At 55.0% G+C, this 16,301-nt stretch overlaps 1 protein-coding gene across 12 annotated transcripts in view; it reads right to left on the reverse strand.

The window, feature by feature from the left end:
- Positions 1 to 4,117: 4,117 nt before the first annotated feature.
- The window catches only part of RRP8 (ribosomal RNA processing 8, methyltransferase, homolog (yeast)), a 30,944-nt gene continuing 18,760 nt past the window's right edge, over positions 4,118 to 16,301 (reverse strand). For 7 of the 12 annotated variants that reach the window (XM_010576730.1, XM_010576734.1, XM_010576726.1 and 4 more), the window contains 12 exons: positions 14,735 to 14,905; positions 11,255 to 11,557; positions 10,366 to 10,448; positions 9,799 to 9,937; positions 9,167 to 9,301; positions 8,944 to 9,067; positions 8,645 to 8,781; positions 6,945 to 7,058; positions 6,237 to 6,418; positions 5,758 to 5,983; positions 5,170 to 5,380; positions 4,118 to 4,990 (listed from right to left, as the gene is read on the reverse strand). In XM_010576730.1, coding sequence (XP_010575032.1) covers positions 4,722 to 4,990; positions 5,170 to 5,380; positions 5,758 to 5,983; positions 6,237 to 6,418; positions 6,945 to 7,058; positions 8,645 to 8,781; positions 8,944 to 9,067; positions 9,167 to 9,301; positions 9,799 to 9,937; positions 10,366 to 10,448; positions 11,255 to 11,557; positions 14,735 to 14,821 — 2,010 coding nt within the window. In that variant the 5' untranslated portion in view covers positions 14,822 to 14,905 and the 3' untranslated portion in view covers positions 4,118 to 4,721. The other 5 variants (XM_010576733.1, XM_010576732.1, XM_010576729.1 and 2 more) reach the window with 5 other exon arrangements.

The following is a 16,301-nucleotide window of genomic DNA, read 5'->3' on the forward strand; positions in this document are numbered from 1 at the left end:
GATTTCACCTGGAAGCTACTTCACAGTTGCACCAGACTGCAAGTCTACCATCATACAGTGTGCACAGCTTATCCAGCTCTCAAACCTGGGAAAGAGCATACCCCACTTGGTAAGAGGCTAACCACCAACCGAGCAGCGCAGTTAGTTTGTCTGAGAGGAAACCACTGTATTGCATATATGTGAAAGGTAAAGCTGAGGCAAAGCCTACCTGCTGAAGCACCTGGCTCGCTCCAGTCTTCCCTTGCCACAGCCCTACCTGCTTGTGCTGCCTGTGTCCAAGACTGCATCCCCGTAGCGCCAGACTGCAGCGCTGCCATCATCCCCTTTGTACTGGCTGAAGTGTCTGGACCTTCCTCGAGTTTTAACTGTCTGTACGTGCACCTTCACTGCATGTCTGCAGACAAGCACTTCTGAAAGCAGTATCTCAGTGCGCCAATGTCTATCATGTCATGCTCTAAACTCTCTTCTCCCTTTGCATTTATATTGTCTTAAAAAAAGTGGGGCATGCCCTTTCCACTAAAGCACTTGTTCCTGTACCAGGTGCTTTTTATAGACATCTTTTTCTCTCACTCCCCTGTGCCCCATGAAGGGCCTCTTTTTATATTGTTGAAGGCCTGTATATAATGTGCACACACAGACATCGGCACACATATTTACAGGCCTCTTTGTGTTTTTATAGACAGATCTGCATTTTCTGAGTCAGCCATCATCTTTATTGTCCAATCTGCTCTCCAACCTGCCAGCTCATTGCTGAAGCATGAGCACAGAATCCCAGAATGGCTGTGGTTGGCAGGGACCTCTGGAGATCATCCAGTCCAACCCCCTGCCCAAGCAGGGTCAGCCAGAGCTGGGTGCCCAGGACCATGTCCAGTTGGGTTTTGAAAATCTCCATGGAGGGAGAGTCAACAACCTCTCTGGGTAACCTGTGCCAATGCTTGACCATCCTCACAGTAAAAAAGTTTTTTAAATGGAACGTCTTTTTTTTATATATTTTTTTTTTGGCACCTGTTGCCTCTTGTGCTTTCACTGGTTGCTACTGAGAAGAGTCTGGGTCCATCTACTTTACACCTTCCCTTCGGGTATTTATACAAATAGACACAAACACCTTGAGCCTTCTCTTCTCCAGGCTGAACAGTCCCAGCTCATAGCAGAGATGCTCCAGTCCCTTCATCATCTTTGCGGCCCTTCACTGGACTCTCTCCAGTATGTCCATCTCTCTCCTGTGCTGGAGAGCCCAGCACTGGACCCAGCACTCCAGCTGTGGTCTCACCAGTGCTGAGTAGAGGGGCAGGATCTCCTCCTTCGACCTGCTGGCAACACTCATCCTGATGCAGCCCAGGATAACATTCGCCGCCTTTGCAGCAAGGGCACATTGCTGTTTCATTTTCAACTTGGTGTCCACCAGGACCCCCAGGTCCTTTTTTGCCAAGCTGTTTTCCAACTGGGTGACCCCCAGCATATAGTCTTGCACAGGGTTGTTCCTCCTCAGGTGCAGGACTTTGCACCTCCCCATGTTGAACTTTGTGAAGTTCCTGTCAGTCCATTTTGCCAGCTTGTCGAGGTCCCTCTGGATGGCAGCATGACCCTATGGCACATCAGCCACTCCTCCCAGTTTTGTATTGTTTGCAGAAAATTGGAGAGATTCTGTCAGTGGTTTCTTCAGTCTGCCACAACGCCAGCATCCTTCGCTGGACAAACTATCTGCTCCCAGGAAAATGAGACGCGGCCTTTTTGCATCTCCGGTCTTGGTCATTCCTGCAGAGATCTCAAAGGTGGAACCTCGAAGGCATCACTGTAAAGGTGCACAAGTTGACCCCTGCCGCGTCCCCAGAGGCTCTGTGAGCCTGTGCGAGTGTGCACACATGGTCTACATGTGTCTGTGTGTGTACACGTGCACTCACACACTCCCTTTTGCTGTCAGCAGAGTGATACAGGTAAAGCCCTGGCCTTACTTACCTCACTACATTTCCAGATCTGTCTACAAGCTCTTTTACTTGCCCCCTGCTCCAAGCACCCCTGGCCCATGGTGTGCCATTCCACTCACGCTTTCTTTGAGTCGGTTTGCTGGTTTATGCTAGCCGAGAACCCCCAGGGCTTTCTGCATTCCACATGCACTAGGACGGTGTTGGTGTCAAATGCTGAGAGGCTTTTGGGGACACACTGGCGAGCCAAACCTTGTCTCCTGTCCCTGTCTTTCACTGGCTCTATAGAATTGAGGATTGTTGACTGGAAGGAACTGAGCAGAAAGGGCAAACTCTGGCTTTTTATGGGTGATGCACAGTGTGTATATGAAATGGTCTGATGGGCAATTTTTCTGGACAGTAGTGCTTTGCATGAAGGTACAGATGACTGGCTGTACAGACACATCTGAAACAACAGCAGGCCCAGGTAGGCTTGCTCTCCATGCCAGGCGGCTGTATGTGGCTCGTTTCATACCTCACCAGCAGCTGCTATTGCAGAGGCATGGAGAAACGATGGGTGAAGCAAGCCTACCGTCATGGTTTGCATGGAGGTTGACCCAGCACATGCACCTGTAGGCTACCACTCAAACCACCCAGGGGATGGTCTCACGGGATGATCTATGTGACACTAGGACTGCTGGGGCCTGAGGGGCTCACCTTTCTCAATGGGGGAGAAGTATTTTTGCTCATGACTTGGAAGACCTTCAAACTAGGTTCAAAGGGGGAAAGGAACAAAATCAGGCTTACTGGTGATAAGCTATGGGGTGGCACAGCAATGTTTGAGGGACGGTGTGCTAGTGAGGGCTTTCACTCTGCTCCATGATGCGATGAATACACTACTGTGTTGCTGCAGGTGGATGGGGGACCATCATGGGCCTCTGGTGGTACAGTCACCCGCGGCCATGGCACAACCCACCCCTGCACACCTTCCCTGCCTGGGGGAGAGGCAGGACCGACAGCCCGCACCCTGCAGCACCCACGCACCATCACCATCTCCTGCAAGACGCCCTGGACCTGACAGCACTCCTGTTGCACACCCACAGCCAGGCGCTGAGCCAGCACACGCAGCACGGCACGGCAGGGCGCTCCTGGTGCCATGCACCGCGCCATTGCACACTTCAGGGGCTGGGAAGACTGGGCCCAGGATGCTACAAGCCAGTTGGGCTGATGACAGTCCCTTCTGCTTTCAGGGTCAATTATTTACGGAGGCTGTATCCGGGATAGAGACGCAGTTGCTATGCAAAGCCTGGCTCAGCAGTGCCTGGACACTGCAGCCCAGCTCCTCTCTGAATCCCGGAGCCTCCTTATCCCTCTCTGGGGCTGCCTCAACATGGGTAAGAATGAGAACTTACCTAGAGAAGCTGGGCAGCACATGTGTTTGGGGAAAGGGAAGGCCGGGAAAACGTATGCTCTCCCATCTCCTCCGTTCCCAGCACACAGCCCTGAGGCTTCTAGCAGAACAGGGCCTCGCGCTGCTATTAGGCCTGCAGCAGGACCCACAGACACAAGGACAGGAGGCGGAAGCCATCTCCAACATGGACAATCTCAGGACCAAGCCCTGACCCTTGCAGCAGCTGCTGCTGGAGGAGCATGGAAAAGGTCCTCAGCTGTCTGCAGGATGGCCCGAAGGGAGGGGGGCCTGCCAGTCACCCTGCTGCTCTGCTGTCCTGCGAGCACTGCAGCAAAGGAGCAAGGGTGCCTGCCACGGCTGTGGCTGCGCTGTGCCCCATAGGGCCACAGGTCCCAGGGAAGCAGCTGGAAATGTAGGTATGCACCTCCCTGAGTGCAATGGCAGGGGAGCCTGCGCTGCCTTCCCACCGCTCTGCCTTCCAGCACCCATGCCACCTCCCTCTGGCACTGCTCCAGGGGGCAGGTCCCAAGAGCTGGGCCAGCAAGTAGTGCTACCCTCCCCACCACAGACATACCCCTGCCTGCGGCAGAGCTCAGGCCCTGTCTCATCTGGCTGTGGTCCACTTCCAGGTGCTGCCCAGATGGTTGCTGGCTGCTGCACCATCTCTCACTCTGCCCAACCCTGTCTGCTTCCCTCTGGCTGGATCAGAGCAGTGCAGAAGGAAAAAAAACCCACGTCTGCTCACAGCACTGCTCCCTCTCAGGCACAATGGGATGGAGCTACATCTTCCTAGGACAGCTTCGTGAGTCTATATGCCTGGCTAGCCATCAGGCTGTGCCACCTGTGGTACTGCCTGGCAAGATCTCCCCAACGCTGTGTGCTCAGTGCCTCGTGCACATTGCCAGCCCACTACTGTGCCCAAAATAAAGAAGCTGGAGTCCACAGACTATGGGACTCTTGGCAGAGGGCACTCCACCAGACCAGGGCATGTGCGTGCAGGAAGACAGAGCTGGTCTCTGAGGTCAGTGACTCTAAGGAAAGCCCCCACCCTCTGTACTTCTGCCTGCAATCAAACGGGATGGGCTGCAGCCACCAACTGCTCCCCCAGAAGGGACAAGCTCCAGGAAGGAAGGTCACAGGGAACAGCAGGGGTGGAGAAGAAGGCCCCAGGTACAGAAATAAATCGATATATTAGTGTGTACAAAACATGCTGCTTCATCTGTACAGTGCCCCAGCCGGGCGCAGGCTCCCCACAGGGAGTTCACACATATATAAATAAGGCCCAGACAGCTGCAAACAGTATTTACAGCCCGCGGGGGGGCTAGCGCCTGCTCTGGGGCCAGCCCCACCAAGACCAGCTGCTACACCCAGCCCGCGGGATCCTCCATCCCAGCCTGGACTGGCCAGGCTCATTTCAGGTCCACATCAAAGTCCAGCACCAGCAGCTTGGTCTCCTCTGTGCCATTGCGGCTGCCCACTGCACACACGAGCTTGGTGTTGGAGGCGCGGATGCGCCACACTACGCCCCCACTGCCCCCACTCTCCAGTGCAACTAGGTTGCGCACAAACTCGCCCGTCTTCAGGTCCCAGAGCTTGACGGTACCATCATCTGAGCTGGTCACCACAAACTTGGAGCTGAACTGTAAGCAGGTCACAGCACTCTGGTGCTTGCTGGGCCCTGGAAGCAGAGGGTATCTGTTAGTGCTCCTGTGCTCCCACCTCCAACCCCAGGCTCTTTAGCAGCACCCACTGCTGGGCAACATCTGCCCTGACCCTGCCATGTCCAGCAGCTAGGAGCAATATGAACCCTCTCCAACAGCCCTAGTGAGGGGAGCTGTTCCATCCTCCCGCACTTACCCTGCAGTGTTTGCAGGCACTGGCCTGTCTTGATGTCCCAGATCTTGACTGTGGAGTCAGCATTGCCAGATACAAGGATGTTGTCACGTAACTCCATGCCACTCGTGAGCGACTGGTGCCCCATGAGGGTGTGTAGGCAGTTTCCGCTCTCTACGTCCCACACTCGAATTGACGTGTCCAGAGAGCCACTCACGATGTGTGTCCCATCAAACTGCCAAGAGAGGGAGACAGATCAGCACGGCCTGCCCAGAAAGAGGAGTGTTCTTGGCAGTCTAGTGTCAGAGACTTGGGGCATGGCAGATTAAGTGATGTGCTCATGTCCCCTTTGGCTGATCAGGGTACACATGTGTTTGGCAGCATCTTCTCTCCAGGAAACAGACATGGGGTGTGTGTTCCCGCAGTGCATGTGTGTGTGTGTGGGTCAGGGTGGAGGGGCAGAGAGTGTCTCACCTGCAGGGAACAGACATGGCCTGTGTGTCCCTGCAGCATGTGCATGGGGTGGAGAGACAGCCTCTTACTTGCCAAAACAGGCAGGGCTCATGACTCTGCAGCACATGAGCGGGAGGGAAGGGGGAGCCAGGGTATTACCTGCAAGGAGTAGACGCGGTTCGTGTGTCCCTGCAGTGTGTGAGTGCAGCTCTCACTCTCGGGGTCCCACACTTTCACTGTGTAGTCATATGCACCGCTCACCACCTTGTGCCCGTCGTACTGCACACAGCGCACGGCAGCCACGTGCCCCATCAGCACATGCAGACATTGTCCAGTCTCAATGTCCCAGAGGCGCAGAGTGGCGTCCCGTGAGCCACTCACAACCCTGTGGGCAAGCGTGAGCTTGGAGCTTGATTATGTCGACTCTGGGTGTTGCTCATCTGAGATAACCCCAGACACACCAGCTTCCCCAAGGAGTAGCCCCCACTACTCAGATCAGCCCAAGCCCTGACCACCTCGGCACTTTCACCTGCCCTGTATCCCATGCCACAGACTGGCGCTGGCCCCTAATGCTTCTACAACTTCATCTGCCCCATTCCAGAGCCCAGACCAGGCCCCAAACACCATCACGCCCATACCTGTTCCCATGTAAGTGCATGCAGCGCACTGTGGACGTGTGCCCATACAGAGTGTGCACGCATTCGCCTGTGTCTGCATTCCACACTTTGAGTGTCCGGTCCGTGGAGCCACTGATGACAATGCTGTCCCTCATCTGGGAAGACCACACACCCCCTGTGTGGCCAACCAGTGTCTGCACACACTGCAAAGAACAAGATGTGAGACACTGGTTTGGGAAAGGCTGAACAACACAGCAAAAAAGAAAAGCAAAGTGTAGGACTTCCTCCAGGCAAGGGATCAGTAAGGCTCTTCAGGTCAGCAATCCACCTCCCTGCAGACAGACTCAGGCCCCCACCAGAGTCCTCTCTGTGATAATGATCACTTGCTGTTCTAAACCCAACTGAGTTTCTCGCCCTTTCTGGATCTCCAGGAAGGCAGTCTACACTTGTTGACTGCCAGTGAAAACACATGTGTGGCCAACTCTTGCTCATTTGTTACTGCACCAACAGACTTGTAGCTTAAGACAGCTCTTCCCACTGCTCCTGCAGCCACAGGATCTGTCAAATCCTCTCCCCAGTTACACTTTGCCAGAGAGAAGATAAACCCACCTAAAAGTCCACTATGCCTCTCACACCTCCACCCATTCCTGCAGCAATGCAGAGGATCAGCATGACTCCTGAGCGTGCCAGTGGAGCAGCCCTATGATGTTACTATGGACAACAGCTCACCTCCCCCGTGACAGCTGACCACACTTTGAGCGTATTGTCATCTGAGCCACTGACTATCCGGTTGCCACAGAACTGCAGGCAGGTAATGACATGGTCATCGTGTCCCTTCAGCACCTGCATGGAGAACAACACGAGTAAGGAGGGAGGTGAGGGCAGCTCAGAGCACTGGAGCCTGCCGAACCTTGGGCCTCAAAAGCAGCCTTTGAGAATGGCAGGGAAGCAGTAAATGCTGAGGGGAGGAAGAAGAGATGGGTCCCTGTAACACCTGCCACCTCCCTGCTGCTCCTCTGCTGGGCAGCAGCTACAGCAGGAGCCAGGAGGGCATTTGGCGGCTTCTGCTGCAGGACAGTGGGCTACCTGGGGACTCCAGAACATGGATGGACCCTCGTGGCTATTAAAGCTGCGCAAGCTATTAAGCTCAGAGCTGACGCTCTGTCCTAGATCAAAAACTGGCAGCCACCACCCAGAGCACATTTAGGACCTCAGCTCCATTTTCTACATGGTGGAAGGCAGGCAGCGCACAAACAGCTGTGCACCAGCTGCCACCTCCCCAACACGGTGATGTGCAAAGAGAGCAGCAAAGGTGAGCAATGACCAAGCAACATCTGCAGGCGGGCAGAGCTCAGGCAGGATCCCAGGGAAGGAGGAGGCAGGTCAGACAGACCTGGCCAAGCCACAAGGAGGGGCAGCATGAGGGCAAGCAGCAGCTCGGTGTGAAAACAAACCCAGAGCTGCCCTTTGCAGGGAACGTATTGAACTTCCCTTCAGCCAGGGACAAGTACAGGGTGGATGTCCCTGGCGGCAGACGTCCCTGCTGGCAGCGTCCTGGAGAGCTCTGCTCACGGCAGGCACAGAGACGAGGGTGTTGGGGGTCTCAGGAAAGGGCTGCCTGGTGCCAATTTGCTGCTGGGGGGTGCAGCCCCTGCAGTGACGGCACCATGCAGAGCACTGCTGCTCACCTTGGGTGCCTCCAAGGCAGGGGCTTGGAGAAGGGCCTGGAACACCGGGGACCCGGAAAAAGTCTCCGGAGGTGGAGAGCAGCAGGACTGAGACTGTAACCTGAGAGAAGGGGTGGCTGGGGTTCTGCTCTCCCTGCCTGCTGGACAGGGATGAGGGGCAGGCAGGGACCTTGGCAGGGAGAGAACACCCAAGTGTTCTGGAGCCCTGTACCAGGGACAAGGCTTGGCTGAGCCCCAGAAGGGTTGTACCACTCCCTGGATGTCAAGGTTAGCTACGGCCTTGCCACAGGTGCTCAGAGAAAGGGTGAAGGAATGGAAACGCCCTTCTCTGGGGTCCAGGGTGACACTTTTTCTGCTGGCAGAACTGCAGCCCTGTACCATCCACTGTGGCAATCCCCGCGATCAGCTGTGCTGCCAGCCAGAGCACATGGGAAAGCTCCAAGCAAGCTGTGCTGTGGATCTGCTCTCTACAAGCAGGGACAGGAGTTGCAGGAAGCTGGCAGGACCTACAGCTCCAAATGACCTTTAAATTCAAAAATTGCCAGGTGAATGCCTCTGGCCTGTGCCTCCAGAAGACAGGTCAGGTTTGTGAATCTTTTCCCAAGGCACTTAGAAAATTCTTAGTGTTGTTCTCATCCTATTGGTCATGGTCATTTCTCAGCTACTTCCTTCCTGTACCAGCTTCCTACACGTCAAAGCTCTAGCATCTGGTTCTCAGCAAGGACTCCTGAAAGCACCCACCTTGGGGGCTTTAAGCTCCCCACTGCGCCAGTTCATGTCGATTTTGTGCTGCCGCATGAAGGCGAATTTCCAGGGGCTGTACATGAATCCAGGGCTCAGCAGGCGCCGCTTCCGCAAGTTCAAGGGCTCCTCAATGCCTGCAGGAGGAAAACACAGCGGATGCCTCACACTACACAGGTGGTCCATGTCCTCACCCTATTAGGGAGCTAAGATGATGCACATACGTGGGAGTTGTGGGCTACCCCACCACAGATCCCAGCCACAATGTGCCACATGCCATATGGAGGAGGGGTCTTTACCTTCTTCACGGCATTTCTCTCTCCAAAGCAGGTTATCTTCAGCCAAGACCCTCCAGTAGCGACAGGTCTGGGCAGCACGGAGCAGGTCCCGAGGCTCCAAGAATGAGAGGACATAGAGTGCCAGCTGCAGGAGTGGAAGCCAAGTCACAAGGGCACAGTGGACTCCCATGGCTGGCAACTGCTGCCCAGTACCAGGGCCAGCCTGTCCCTTGCCTCAACTCACCTCCTTGGGCAGCAGGGAAATGAAGTCTCTCTGGAACTGGGGTTCAATGACCTGCATCATGTACTTGATTTGAGAAGGCTCGCAGCGGTCAATGAGCTCATCCAGAGCAAGCAGCTTCTCCGGGCCACTCCACCGCTGAGAAGAGGGACATCGGTCACGATGCCTGCACACACGGCAGGCTCTCACAGGCTCCCCTGTGGCTCTGTGCAGTGCCTATGCCCCCACCCCAACTTTAGCAGAGACACCAACCAGCACAGGCAAGACAGGCTAGCTGGACCTCTGGAGCAGGCCAGGGCTCTGCTACCTAGATCCCAAGACAGAGAGGAGCCACAGAGATGGTGTTGGGAGCTCCATGAGTCACATAAGATAGAACACAGGTGCTGTGTGATGGCAGACAAAGCAACACCACTCCAGGATGAAGGGGAGCAGGAGTGGGGCTAACGCCACTTCTGTGCTCCTTTACCTGAGGCAAAAACTCACTAGAAATCCACTGTGGGACCCGAACCCCTGCCTGTGGTGGGTTTCACACAGACAGAGTCCCTAGGGCTTGGTTCCCCTCCTGCCTGCCCATCAAACCCAAAGCTTCTCAGTGCCCTCTGAGGCAAGCCCTTTGGCAATGCTCCAGAGCCTACCTGGAAGGTGCGGAGCCAGTCCTGCAGCTCGGGAGGAGGGGCAACTGAGGGGATGCGACGGCGCCGTGCCTGGCCTGCTTTGGCGTTGCGCAGGTCCCCAAAGGTGGTGGTGGGACTGGGCATGCAGGGACCCAGTGTCCTGGACCGCAGCCGGGGAGACACCAAAGCAAAGGTGAGACATGCCAGTGCTACTCTGGGCCACACTGTGCAAACAGTTCTCAAAAGAGAGGTCCCCATAAACCACCAGCTGTGACCCTCCCACCAAGCTAACTCCCTTCCCCATCACTTCCACTGGGACCACAGCTACACATGCAGTCCCCTTAGCCCAGCCTGCTCTACAGAAGGACAGAATCACAGACTGGTTGAGGCTGGAGGCACCTCCAGAGGCCATCTGGTCCAAACGCCTGCTAAAGCAGGGCCACCCAGATGGCTTTTCTGTCTCTCCAAGGATGGAGACTCCACAATCTCAGCAGGACACCTAGATGACTGAGGGATGGGACTGGTAGAAGGAGGTCTTCCCACCCCCCAGGTCAGCTCATTGCTCAGCATGCAGAGCACCCATTTTACCTGCTGTACTCAGAGCCCTTGCACAGCTTTTTACCAGGGGAAAGGGCCCTGCCATCCAGGCCGTTCTCCGACTTCCTCTTCATCTGCGAGGAGAAGACAAGTTAAAGTAGGCTGGAGCAGAGCCCTCTGTGCGCATTCTGGGTCACTGATTTTCTGCCAAAAGTGACAGAGTAGGAGACCCAGCCTAGCAAGTCTTCCAAGCCCACGCTCACGTAGGGGACCTGCAGAGGGAAGCTGAAGGCCACCTCCAGTAGCTGACCCGGGCATCAGCTGCAGCCCTGCACTCAGGGCTGGCCAGGGCTTCTCACCACAGTGCCCACGTCCCGCAGAAACCTCCCTGAGGCCTTTGCCTGACCCCCCAGCAGACTCCTGCTGCCCCAATTCAGGCTCTGCACTCCAACGCAGGGACCCCAGTGCAGAGCAGGGTGGCTCCACTGGGGCCTGGCACGGCTAGGGACTGCCAGCAGCACTCGGACAGACTGGGACAGTGCCTCCTTCCCCCAGCCCTAACAGCCAGGCAGGCTGACAACTGCTGAGCACAATCTGCACCGTGGGGCTCCCAGACCAGCCAGCACCCAGTTGACAGCCCCGAGCTCCCTGGCTGGCCCGCAGCAGCCCAGTGTGTCCTAGGGGTCTGCAGCAGCGACGACAGCCAGACAGACATTCCATACAGCAGCAGCTTGAAGTGCTACAGCATGCCATGGCCCACTCTGGCACCACTGCCACGGCAAGCAGTGGGTGCCGACAGGCTCCGAGGCCACCAGCTACCAGGTCGGGCCCACGGGCAACGTGCCAGCGTCAGCTCCTGCCAGGGAGTCACCAACCGCACGGGCAGCCCTACTCTTTGGGGTGAAGCCCTTGCCTCGGGCTGCACTCCCGGTGGGGTTACCTTGGGCCGCACGTGACGGAGGAGGCCACCATCCTCTGTCCGCTGCAGGTAGTCTATCCAGCGCTCTCCGATGGTGTAATAGAAGTAGACATTGCTGCCATCCTCTCCTTCCTCGCTGTAGCAGCTGCCCTCTTCCTCTTCTTCCTCCTCCTCCTCCTCCTGCTCCCCGCAAACTGTAGAGCTGACTGGCTCCTGCACCCGTTGCCCACTGGAGCCATCAGCCTCTGGTCCTGACCTTGGGCTCCCTTTCCCAGAGCGCTCCGGCTCCCAGGGGCCCGAAACATCCTCCTCCTCAGCTACCACCTACAACATAGGGAGAGGCAGGGTCAGGCCTGTCTGCTGCAGCTCTGCGCCCCAGCTCTCAGGGTGCCCTGGGGCCCGGGCTGGGGGACATGCTGGGGAGCTGAGGGGACTGCCAGTGAGACCAACGGCCCAAGGAATACAAGGGCTTCCCTCTGCAGTACAAAAGAGGGGGTGATGAGCTAAGCAGAGCCCGAGATGGGAAGACGGGAGCAGATGACTGAGCTAAGGTGCTCTCTGGGGTCAAGGGGCAGCTATGGCCAAGCACTATCTGGAGACAGGTCACTTCCCAGCCCCACAGGGAAGCACAGCTGCGATGTGACCAAATTACGTGGCAGCCGACAACTCTGTACCTGAGCAGAAAACACAAACACTGCAGGAGCATCAGTGTTGCTGAACAATGCCAAACTCGGGAGCACCAGCTCCACCTCTGCAGAGCGAGCCGTCTCCTGGCCTGCAGCTGGGAATAGCCCTCTTCCGCCCTTCAGTTGTCAAAACAGGGAGCAGAGCTACTGCGCACATGAGCTGCCATGTCAGGGCAGGACCCCAGCATCAGAAAGGAGGTGCATGCTGCATTTCAGCCCTCAGCACGGTGCAGAGGTCCCTTCGCCCTCCAGCCAATCTGACCAAGAGCAACAATTACTTGAGAGGTCGTGAGTAGTGTGTGCCCATCTAATGCCATCTGCACCCTTCCTCCCCAAAGCAGCACCGTGAGTAACACCAACAACAATAACAAAAAAAAAGCAGACGCATTCAGTAATTACTTGGCGGAAGCAGAACAACGCCCCTGTATCACATGGGAATGAGGAACTGTTTTCCAATACACCAATGAAACATTGCGATCAGCAGCCCAGTATAATTTGCACCTGAGTCCTAGAGAGTAGGGCAGATCGCTGGCCCACAGCAATTATTTTTGGTAAATCTTGGAATACAGGAGAAACTGCAAAGACCAGGAGAGTGTGAAAGTTGTGCCAAAACTGAGGAAGGTAGTAGAAAAACGAGTCTTTACGTAGCCTGACATCTGGCAATAGAGAGGCCAGTGCAGGATTCAAAAAGTACAAGATAAATGACGGGGACATGCTTTGTACCAGCTGATGAGACTTTTTGAAAATAGGTCTTTTTAAATAAAGTTGAGTTTATTCCTTGAAGTGTTACATTTGATTAAAAAAAGCAATTACATAAATCACATTGATGAGACGTACTCATAGACTTCTAAGCATTTGACCAGGGCACAGGCTTCTGATGAAAGCACTGGCAGGCCACAGCCTCTAAATGGTTTTTGGATGAGATGGCTTAGATCAAGAAAGAGCCAATGAACAGATCTCAAAATGTACCTGTTAATGGGAAACTGCAGATTTTCTGCTGATAGGCCTAGTACAGACCCGTAAGGAGGGGGGTGTGTGGAAAACCACAGTAGTCGATATTTGTTTTATTCATGATATGGGAGTAGACAAAATCTTTTCTGATTACATTTTAAGACTGACACTTGTGTAGGTAGCAAGGACAGGACAGTCACACGGTGTGATCTGCATCACTGGGTAAGCTAGGCTCACCCAAATTAAATGCATTTCAATACACCCAGAGACAATGTTCTCCACCTAAAGACAGGGAGAGCAGGGCCACCTAGGCACCAGGGAGTGTGCCTCCTATAAAGCTGAAAAGGATTGAGGGGTCGCACTCAGCACAAGCTTCAGGCTAAAAAGTCTGAACAGTGAAGAAGTGTGAGCAGGAAAGCAGTACTACCCCTTGTGTTGTCCTATACACTCAAGTCCTGCAATAGCCAATCCACATTTTTAAACAGAATGCTTAAAACTTGGAAGATATTGCTCTATCTCCTCCCCCAAATGATTAAAAATCTGGAGAAAATATTTTGTAGAAGAAAAGAAATGGAGAGTTTGTTTGGTCACAACAGAAGAATACACCTGGGGAACAAGAAAATCCTGCTGCTTTATAGGGCTCCTACCAAGCAGTGCAACATTTATCGCAGTTAGGGCTGGGTTTATTTCCATTTAGAAAGCAGGCCTCAGCACACATGTCCTTAAGCACCTAGCGCTGGACAGACTGCCCAGATCAAAGGCAGATTGGTCATCTCTTCACACCACCTAGTTAGACTGGACCCTGTTTGGCAGATGGGCTTGGAACAGGACTGGACTCTTGGGCAGAGAGGTGGTGGCCAGATGAGAAGACGCGACACAAGAGCCCATCTGGACACACCTTTTCAGGAGGGAGCACTGAACCCGGGTTTCTCAAGCACTTCCTCTGGCATCTAGAATTGGGGGTCACATCTAGGTCTTGGATGATAACACACCCTGCGACGACACTCCTGGGGCAGCAGGGGGACAGGACAGTCACTGACATCTCCCAGGCAGTAAAACACCTTCCAACAACCATCCTCCCCTGCCCACACAGCACGCTCAAGCTTGGCAGGGCAGAGCTGCTCTTAGGTGAGTGAATTTCCTCAGTCCCATGGACGGCAACGCAGGAAGATGCACTCCTGAAGAAGTCCCCAGAGCCGAGCTGGGTGTGTGCCAGCCCAAGCAGGCAGTGTGCTGGCTGCCGCTCTCCGCAGACAAGGCGGATGACAGGGTAGAGAGCTTGGCAAGAGACAGGGACTCTGGCCTCCTCAGCTGTCAGTCCAGGGGAAGAATCTCTCTCCACGCCCAGTTCTGGCCTCCAGCGATGAACAATTAGTGGAACTTAACAACTGCCTGCAGGAGACCTACAGATGGCTAGCTGCTCTGGGGCAGGGGAGGCAGCAGGAAGCCACGAGTGTCCTCTGGGGTCAAAGCATTTTTTCTATCCGGGATGTTGTGGCAGACGCATCACAGCAGCCAGAGCAGCTCCCAGCAAGGCTCTGTACTCAGGGGCCACCGCAGCCTCTGGCAGGACACCACAAAGCCAGCTGGGCCCGGAGTGTCTCAGCCTCCCTGACAGGATACTCCCCAAAGCCAGCTGCCACCTTACAGGGAGACTGCGGACAGATCGCTCAGCTGTTTGAAAGGGCACAGCATTCTTTGGGCCTCCCCATTCCAGTGCCCAAAGCAGATATGACTCCTCCCCTGTCACTCTACCACTCTACCTTCTCCCAGTGCAAGATCCCCCTCCCCAATTCCTGCACTGCTGGAGGGAGGATCACCTCCGTATCAGGTAGGCAAGGGAATTCTACCTTTCTTTTCCTACCTGAGGCGCAGGAGCTTTACTGTCCCCCTGCAGACCAGGGCTCACCCTCGCAGCTTCCTCACTGCTTGGCCTCCTCCTGCAAGTCATCCGCTGACTGTTCAGCTCCAAGATGCGGGTGGTGATGCCTTTGACATGGAGAAGATCATCGAGTGAGTTGAAGCCCTTCAGTTCCTGTCAGGAGAGAAGATTCGATATAGAGCTGAGAAACCCAGGCACCAGCCTCAAAGCAGGACCAAGCTTACTCACACCCTCCTCAGACTGGCTCTCTTTCTCAGCCGGTCCAGACCTACCAGCTTGCATCTCACTTACAACCACCTGCTCCCTTTAGGCCTTCAGGGTAAAGAGGGTTGGGGTGCCACAGCAGGGTGATGCCTTTGTACTGCAAGTCCTTGTTACTGCTCCCATCCACGGTAAGGGATGCCTTATGCCCAAAACAGCTGTTCCCATGTAATCCCTCCTGTTTCCACAAACTTTTCCTGCCCTGAGCGACAACTGCAATGACTGCAAGGAATGGGCAACAGCACCAGAGCTGCTACTAACAAGGTGAGTAGCGGCCCCAACAGCAAAGGCTAGAAGCTCAGAAAGGGGAATTGTGCCTTCCAGCTGACTAGTACCAAGACTGGGAGTGTTCCCTGGCCCACACAGTCAATATTCCTTGTCTGCGGCTCCAGGGAATGGCAACAGCCCCTGCCTCCTGACAGGCACAGGCGTGTCCGTGTGCAAGGCACCCACCATCCTGCAAAACACCAGGTCAAGTGCTGCCGAGTCCTGCACTCAGAACCACGTGTTGCCACCAATCGTACCTACACACCGCACAGACTGCAAGCGGCTTCTGCCACAGGCCTAAAGGGCCTAAGCCCAACTGGGACGGCCTTGCTGTTACCAAGGGGGCAGGACTCCAGGGTTGAAAGCATCCACCCTTTCCGACTAACACAAACATCAGGGCCAAGACAAGGTTCCGACCATCCTTTCAAATCCATCATGCACCATTTTGAGGCACTTCTGCTGCTTCTCCCCTATAAATGGTTTTACCAAAAAGCACAATTCTAGCGATGCACCCCACTTCTGTGAAGCCATCCTCACCTGTTCTCACACCAGCAGTCCTTTTGTTTAAATGGCTCTTCCACCTCCCCAGTATTTATGTTCCTGCTGTATTTACAGCTGGTGACCCTGCACCCCTCAGCCTCCTCTTTTCCAGGCCAAAAAAAGTCAAGCTCTTCTAGTCTTGCCTTGTCAAGCCAGCCTCCCCTTCCCCCAACTTCTCCTGCCTCGCTCCTCTGCCCATTTCAACACGGATGCCATATTCCAGCTGTGATCTTACCAGTTCTTCATGGCATTCATTAATGGCAAAAAGGTGGCATTGATCTTCCCGTCACTGCGAAAAAGCGCCACGGCAGATACAGCCAACTATCATGCTTACCTTTTCTGTGGCCGTGTCACCCTGGCAGCTCAGTCATCCTGTCAGTGGCTACCACACGCAGGCTTTTCTCCTACTCTGTCATTTCCAAACGACAGAGCTGAACACTCAACCCCGGGGGAGTGGCAGGAGTTCCCGCCCCCCAACAGC

This window comes from Haliaeetus leucocephalus, unplaced genomic scaffold (assembly GCF_000737465.1).
Source record: "Haliaeetus leucocephalus isolate CR32 unplaced genomic scaffold, Haliaeetus_leucocephalus-4.0 Scaffold536, whole genome shotgun sequence".
In the NCBI taxonomy this organism is placed as follows: Eukaryota; Metazoa; Chordata; class Aves; order Accipitriformes; family Accipitridae; genus Haliaeetus; species Haliaeetus leucocephalus.